General features: G+C 40.8%; 1 protein-coding gene across 1 annotated transcript in view; it reads right to left on the minus strand.

Annotated features, from left to right (window-relative positions):
- Window positions 1-8,274, minus strand: part of PKP1 (plakophilin 1) — a 74,619-nt gene that overhangs the window by 8,068 nt on the left and 58,277 nt on the right. The window contains exons 6-8 of the mRNA XM_027843413.1: window positions 6,974-7,151; window positions 2,652-2,766; window positions 1,070-1,225 (exon numbers count right to left, since the gene is read on the minus strand). Coding sequence (XP_027699214.1) covers window positions 1,070-1,225; window positions 2,652-2,766; window positions 6,974-7,151 — 449 coding nt within the window. The remainder of the gene's footprint in view (window positions 1-1,069; window positions 1,226-2,651; window positions 2,767-6,973; window positions 7,152-8,274) is intronic.

Raw genomic sequence — 8,274 nt, forward strand, 5'->3', positions numbered from 1 at the left:
TGTCCTGGAAGGCAGAGACAGGCCCACTGGGCTGTGTCTTCAAAGTTTAGGAAACTGATATGTCCCTTGGTTTTTCCAATTTCTGCTAAAGTGGAGCAAATCCAAATGAAAGTGGCTAGAATTTGACTCAATGATCCTGACAAGAGTAGGGAAGAGTGGATTCTTTCAAACCTCATAAAATTAAACATACTCATGCATACTCTGACAATAGGCACTGAGATCAATTAGTGTGCTTTGAAAAGCATGGTCTATCACTAGCTGCTTGGCTTAAGTCTTCAGTCCAGGGAACTAAAGGCATAGGCTGCTCTCTGGCCCCAACTCCTGATGATTATTTTACTTCCCAAGGCAGGCACATTAAACTCAGGTCTCCCTTGAGCAGCAGGGCATATAAGCTGGCTCAAGGCCCAGATGCCATAGATAAGTGACTGCCATACTCAGTCCTCATTTGGGAAGACCTTCCCCATTCATATCTCAAATAGTCCTATGTTCCTCCTTCTGACCGGAGTGGTTCTTAACCTGGGATCTATGAACTTGTTTTCTTTTTTAATTTTTAAAAAAGTATTTGGTAATTATATTTCAATGTAATTGGTTTCCTTTATAAGCCTATGCATTTTATTTTATGTATTAAAATATTATTCTGAGAATGGGTCCATAGGCTTCACCAGATTGTTTATGATAACAAAAAAAAAAAAAAGGATGACTCAGGGGAAAACTGGGGCTAGGAAAGAGTGAAATGATGACCTCAAAGCATCCATTGAAATATCTTATTCTCAAAGCAATGCAGAAAAAAACAAAAACAAAAAAATACCTGAAGCAGGTGGGCTGTCAGATGGGCGCTCTCTCCTGGAGCCAAGTAAAGGCTTTAGGATGGAAGTGGGGAAATTGGTTGATTGCAACAAAGTCTGAAATCTTATTCAATGAATTGAGCACTGAGTGCCATCCTTAGCAGTGTGTCCCAGTTGGATCCTGGTGCTTGACCTCCCACTTTCCTATCATCTAAGTCTATCCCTGAGGGTTTGCTCCACTTGACTCTCCTGGACTGCCTGGGGCAGGGAGAAGGGTTCCTCACCATCATCTTTTCATTCCTGTTGCTGAAGCAGCCTGTGGAGGACTTGTCAGTAAAGGTATTGCGGGTGTTATACTCCAGCTGGCTATAACGGGTGGGCACTTCGGCATCCAGTCGGTAAGACAGATTATGCAGGATACACATGCAGTTCTCCACAGACTGAAAGGTAAGCAAGAGTACAGAGGCCTGACTTCCCTGCCCAACCTGGGCAGGCCCCGTGCTTCCACCCAAAGGACTGATCATCCAGATCAAGAGACTCAGAGTAAGAGAATGGCTGCCCAAGGCAGTGCCTAGGAGGGGGGCTAGTGGGTCATCACAACCATTCTCTATCTCTGCACCAGCTCTGGGTAACACTGATAATCTCCATTATCCAAGGATCCAAGGGCCATGTCTTCTGGCTTTGGAATGCATTATAATAGTTCTCATTTGTACAGTACTTTATAGCTTGTAAAATACTTTCCTCAAAAAAACCTGTGAGGCAAATAGCAGATGTGAACACCATTATTTCCATTTTGCAGCTGAGGAAACCAAAATTCAGAAGAGTGAAGAAATTTACCCTGTCACATGGTTAGAAAATTGCAAAGCATAGGCTTATAATATCACAGGGTCATAACTCCAGAGCTGTAAGGAATCATAGAGGCTCTCTAATCCAATTCTCCTTTTTGTATATGAGGAAATCGAGGTTCAGGGAAACTAAGTCACTCGCTCAAAACCACAAAGAGAATATGTATCAAAGGTAGGATTTGAATCCAGATCCTCAAGAACTCATTGCTCATTCCACAGTCAATTGTATTTATTTGTTTAGGGGTGGGGAAAAAATGGCAGGTAGCAGGAGAATGGCAGCAAATTTATCTAATCATGCCTGATCCAGGCTGATGTTAGAATTAGGCTATACTGTTGAGCCTGGGATTATATATTTGAAGGGAATATGTCTCAAAGAGGAGAAATATCGTGTGAAAAACTGAGAGATGGCCATAAATAACCATGGGAATGCCTTTCTTCGTAAAGCTGGATCTTCACTGTCTACTTTGACAGTCTACTTTGGTGGCAGAACTCCTCCAAAAGGAAATCACTCTCTGTGGCTTGTCACTTCTTTTCAGAAATCCAAAAAGGTCAGATCTCATCTTACAAGTGCCAACAGGGCTTCTCCTAACACCTAAGTGACTTCCACAGCCCAGATCCTCTACGTTTTGTTTCCATGTGCCAAAATGCCATTGAGATGGAAAGAACCAATGGAATCCATTAGCCCAGACTTGGCCATCACTTTCTACCAGTCTATAAGTCTACACATTCTCTTGGCCATCACTTTCCACTAGTTTTCAGAACCACACACTGTCTTATCTAAGGGCTTCCGTTAGCCTAGCTCACATTCTTAGAAGGCCCTGAACAAGCTTCATGGTTGACTTGGCTTTTGAGGTGGGAACTGTTCAAATGTAGGCACCAAAGCTAACACTCCCCTTCTTGGGCTCTATGACTTGACTCTGAGGCCAAGTTTGTTGAGAAGAAGAAATCCAACTTCTGGGTATATAGGGAGCTCTGGGAAGGAGGAGGTCAAGACTGGAGTCTAGAAGAACTGGGCTCTTACCTTGTCATCACAGCGACTGGCTGCCACACAGTTCTGGACGTAAGCTATGAGGGAATCAATCAGCCCTGGGTAGTTACGCATAGTCTGGCGTCCAGCATCAGCTGAGCTCAGGTTCCTGGAAGAAAAGAAGAGCATTAAGGAGAGTCATAGAAGGGGAGAGAGTGGAGAAGAGAGGAGGGAATGGAGATGAAATGGAGGAAAGAATTTATTCATTCCGAAGTATTTGTTTAAGTCCCTACTATATGCAAGGTATATGCAAGGTACTGTACTTAGGTTTAGGGTACAAAGACCAAAAAAAAAAAAAAAAGAAATACTTCCCTTGAAGGAGCTTACATTCTATGGAGAGGATACAATGTACACATTGTCAAATATATATATATATATATATACAACACATTCAAAGTAAATATAAAATGATTTTAATCGAGAGAGCCCCACAACTAGGGGGATCAGGAAAGGCCCCATAAGAAATGACACCTTAGCTAAGCCCCAAAAAGAATGGGGAATTCCAAGAGAGAGAGGAGTGAGGAGGAAAACCAGGCAGGGACAGCCTTATGTTTTATCCTAGATACAGATGGAATGTCATGTATAGGCAGAAGTGTGCTGGAGCCAGTTTGTGGCAGCTTTTAAGAACCAATTACTAAATTTTCAGCATGAGCATTTACATGCCTGAGGCCAGCAAATGCTACAAATCAGGGCTTGACTGATTGTTTTGTTGATCACTGAGCCTTAAGAAAATGATGGATAATATGTTAATAACACAGATTAAACTTAAAAGTGTGTCATACATACTTTTGTTTTGAGAATTAATTGTTAAACATTTCCAGCATGTCCTTGGGTACTGGGAACAAAAAGTAGGTCAGTAAGGCTAGAGCATAGAGTGAATGGAGTAAGGGGAGATAGGGCAGGAAAGAGACTGGAATCAGACTGTTAAAAGTTTTAAATACCTAACAGAGGAGTTTGTATTTATTTTATCCTAGAGGCAATAGAGAGTCATTCTTTCATTTATTCATTTAATAAGCATCTATTAAGTGTCTGCTGTGTGCTAGAAGCTTGGAATATAAAGTCAAAAACAAAAATCCCTGCCCTCACAGAGCTTATCTTCTCTTGAGAGGACAATAACACCTACACACATAAGTAAATACAAAGTCATAGATGTTTCTTGAGCAGTAGAGTGACGTGTTCAGATCTGTTCTTTAGGAATATCAGTTTGGCAGCTGTATGGAAGATGGATTGGAGAAGGGAGAGGCTGGAAGCAGGGAGACCAATTAGGAGATCATTGCCATAGTCCAGGCTGAACTATGGTAGTGAATGTAAGAATGAAGAATGGGAGGGGAAAGAGGGTGAGTGGGTAAGAAACCAATGGAGACCAATGGAGGGTGAGAGGGAATGAAGAAAGGAAACAAGGGAATAAAGGAATGAAGGCAGTGTGAGGAATGAGGGGAAAGAGTGTGTTGGAGGAGAGAGAATAGGGAAAAATAGAAGGAGAAGAAAAAGAAAGGATAAAGAAATAGAAAGGAAAGAACAAACAACAGGATGGCTAAATGCTAATGCTGAAAGAGGCTGAGATGTGGCCTCATTTGAACTTTGTCTCAATGCCATCTTCTCTGACACATTTTCTGCCCACTCACTCCTTATGCCCATGATTTTACAACTTTCCCACTATGACTGCTGTGGTTGGCACCTCACACAAGCCCCTGGCAACACATATCGCAATCCCCCCTGCCCCTGCCCCACCGCAAGTAGGGACTCCCTTCAAAGAAGTCTAGAAGCCCCCTGCTTCTCAATGTTTCTTCTGTTGGGGGCACCTTCCTCTAGTGCTGGAGGACACGGATTAAGTGGCGGTTGGCCAGGGACCGGATCCACCTCCCCACCCAATACTTTCAAGCAGGCAAATGTGTTTTCCCAGCTGCCACAATTAGTCAGGTTCCCAAGCAATCTGGGCCCATCTGCCTGAGGTGGGTGGGGCTGCTCTTCTACCCCTCCAGCAACTCCATAAAGGCCTTAATTACATGGCTTTTTCATCTCCAAGCCTCCCTATGCCTCAGCAGGCTATGGGGCAGGTGATCTATTGGAGAGGTTATAAGGAGAAGCAACAAGTTGAAACAAAGAAGTACATGCCAAGAAACTCTCTCTGGACTCCCCAAGAATCCTGCAAGTTCCCTAAGTGGAAATTATTTGGAATTATGTGATGTTACTAAAACTAGGTGGCTCAGTGGATAGAGTGCTGGGCTTGAAGCCAGGAAGACCTCAGTTCAAATCCAACCTCAAACACTTACTAAGCTGTGTGACCCTAGGCAAGTCACTTAATTCTGTTGACCTCAGTTCCCTCATCTGTAAAATGAGTTGGAGAAAGAAAAGGCAAATCGCTCCAGGTTCTTTGCCAAGAAAACCCCAAAGGGGGTCACGAAGAGTCAGACACAACTGAAAAATGACTCAGCGACAACAACAACTAAATGTTCATCTCCTTTGACCCCATTGATCCTTATTACTCTCAGCATATATATTCAAAAAGGTCAAAGACTGAAAGGGCCCAAACATATTAAATTCATAGCAGTTCTTTTTGTAGCACCAAAAAACTGAAAAAAAAATCAAAAACAAACAATACACTAGAAGTAGAGTGGGTGTCTGTGGATTGGAAAATGGCTGAATAAATTGTAGTATATGAATGTAAAGAATCTTATTGCAACATAAGAAGTAATAACTATGAAGAATTCAGAGTAACATGGAAAGACTTGTATAAACTGATACGGATTGAAGGTAGTGAAATCAATAGATCAATACACATAATGAGTATGATGATGCAAATAACAACATCTCTAAAAGGCAGAATGCATATGAAATGCAATGACCAATTTTGGTTCCAGAGAACAGATGATGAGACACATCTCTCTCCTCTCAACAGAGAACTCTTAGTAGAAAAGGAGGGCGACTATGGATGCAGAATGTTGCAAGTAGTGTTAGATGAAGTCTCTGCATTGGTTGATTTTGCTTCAACTGTTTTGATTTATTTTAGAGGAAAGATTCTGTGGAGGAAGAGGCTTCTACAAAGTGACTACGGGAAAAATAAAGGGTAGCCATAAGTCCTTTTTTTTTTTCTTTAAGAAGCGAGTCTGCTAGTGGAAAAGATTAAAATCATTGAACCAAGGTATAGATGTCAAAGGGGGCCTTACCCTTCTCTGAGTACCCCATTGAGTGGCACAATATTTGCTGTTACATAATGATCACACCCAGATTCCAGCACCCAACAGCTCTTGCTGAAACCACCTTCTACCCTAACCACACCCTGCCTGGTTTGGAACTTGGAACACTTTGGGCATAGACATGGTCTTTGTGCCAATCTGTATGATACAATGGCCTAAGGCTGAGAGTGACTCATTAGCCGAAGACTTTGTGTGTGGGAAATTCTCTTCAACTAGCACAGAGAGCGCATTTCGGTGAATAAAAGAGCAAAAAAAAAGGAAAAAGAAGAATTGAATTAGTTAGAACATTAAGACATAGGTACTTGGTTTTTGGCCAAGTGTTGGTTATTTGTGCATGGAAACATACATGTGCATACACATGCTGCACTGTAAGAAATGATGAATCTGGAATGTAATGAACATGGAACATAGGTACTAAATGATGAATATAAATGAACACGTAAGACATGTAAGAAACTAATATAAATGAATATATAAGAAAGGATGCATATGGAATGGGGTGAACATGTAACCTATTACTAAATGATGACTATAGATGAACATGCAACACATATAAGAAATAATGAATATAAATGAACATATTATATGTAAGAAATGATGAGTATGAAGAATTCAGAATAGTGTCAGAAGATTCCATGAATTGATGCTGAGGGAAATTATCAGAATACAAACACACACACACACACATTTTTCTTATGAGGGGTTGTGTATGAATAATGACTTCAACAACATAAATGGAAGGAATAAAAACAAAATTAAATCAGAGACTACTTGTAGTGACCAAAGTTGGCTCCAAAGAAGAGCTAAGACATTGCAGCTTCTCCCTTTTCTGCAGAACTCGGGGACTCTGTAGACATGTGTATTCTATATACTGTCAGGCAAAGATTATGTGCTGGTTAATTTTGTTAAACTGTTTTTCCCTTCTTTCTTTTTTTTTTTAGGTGATGTAAAAACAGATGATACCAATAAAAATAAATTTATAAAAATAAAATAGTCCTTTGATTTCTCTGTCCCAGGCAGGATCTGGGATGAGAAGGACCCCACTGACTGAGGTGTCAAAACTGGGTTGTACTATGTTGTGCCAAGCACAGGTAGAGGGGAAGAGCCGAATTCTCTCACCTCAAACAGCCAGTGGCATTGAAGAAAACTTCCGGGTCCACTGTTTCCCTGGACATGTTGCTATTGCCATCACACCAGCCAGAGAAGGGGATGATAACCCGATCAGTCAAAACAGGGAGGGCTTCATTAATGAGTTCTTGCTTCAGCTCATCAGTGGAAGACAGGTTCCAGAGCAGTCCTGAAGAAAGAAGGGTCTCATTTTAGCCACAGCCCCTTGGGGCCAAACTTCAAGGAGAATTCATCAGTCTGTCTTCCTGCCTATCCCTAGCCTTTTCTAGAATACACTCTCGACAACATACCCGACAAGTGGTCATCTAACCTTTGCTTTAAAACTTCCGGTGATGAGGAGCTCACTACTTCACAAAATGTCCCATTCTACTTTCAGATCATTCTAACTGTAAGAAAAGTTCTCATCTAAACACATTAACTCTCAGCTGTTCCCAGTTAAATGAACAGATCACTTCCCAAGGAACTTATTGTCTCATTGGCCCTTGGGCATACACCTTCCCTTACTAACTAGACTACAAGTTCATGGAGAATATAATTTTTATTTTAGGCTTCTTTATCTTATACAGCATGGGAAGAAGTGCTGCTCAGTAGATAGAGTTTGGGGCTTTGAGTCAAGAAGCCTGGGTTCAAATTCAGCCATGTATTAGCTACATGACCAGGAGCATGTCACAACCTCTCAGAGCTTCCTTTTCCTCATCTGTAAAATGGGTATAAGAATTTCCTTTCAGAATTGTTGTGAGGAAAGCACTCTGCAAACTTTAATATAAATGTAAGTTAGAGTTAGCGCAGGGCTGAGCACATAGCAGGAACTCAAAAGATATGTTGACTGAGTGATTATTTGTACCACATATTTCGGCACTTAATTATATCCAATCTGTTACTGTTCTTTAATTATTTCCTGTCTGTAAGATTGGTGTCCAGCTGGATTTCAAGTGCCTCAGAGGCAGAGGCACTTTTTTTTTATTACTGTTGTCATTAAGTAATATTAATAGTGAAATAAAATAATGTGATTAATAACATAATAATGGCTCTTAGTGTTTGTTTACACTTTTAAGGTTTGCCAAGTGCTACAGCAAGCCTGAGAGGCTCAATTTTTACCTGCCCCCCCAAATAATGCAAGTGTTATTTTCCTTATTTTACAAATGAGGAAACTGAGGCACATGGTATCCCCAGCAAATTCTGTGAATGTAATAGGATTCTGGTAATATTTATTGAATTAAATTTCTCCCATCAGACATACTTTTTCTTTCTCTCTTTTTTTTTTTTTTTTTTTTTTTTTTTTTTTTTTTTTT

Source organism: Vombatus ursinus, unplaced genomic scaffold (genome assembly GCF_900497805.2).
Source record: "Vombatus ursinus unplaced genomic scaffold, bare-nosed wombat genome assembly UNPS02014909.1, whole genome shotgun sequence".
NCBI classification, from domain to species: domain Eukaryota; kingdom Metazoa; phylum Chordata; class Mammalia; order Diprotodontia; family Vombatidae; genus Vombatus; species Vombatus ursinus.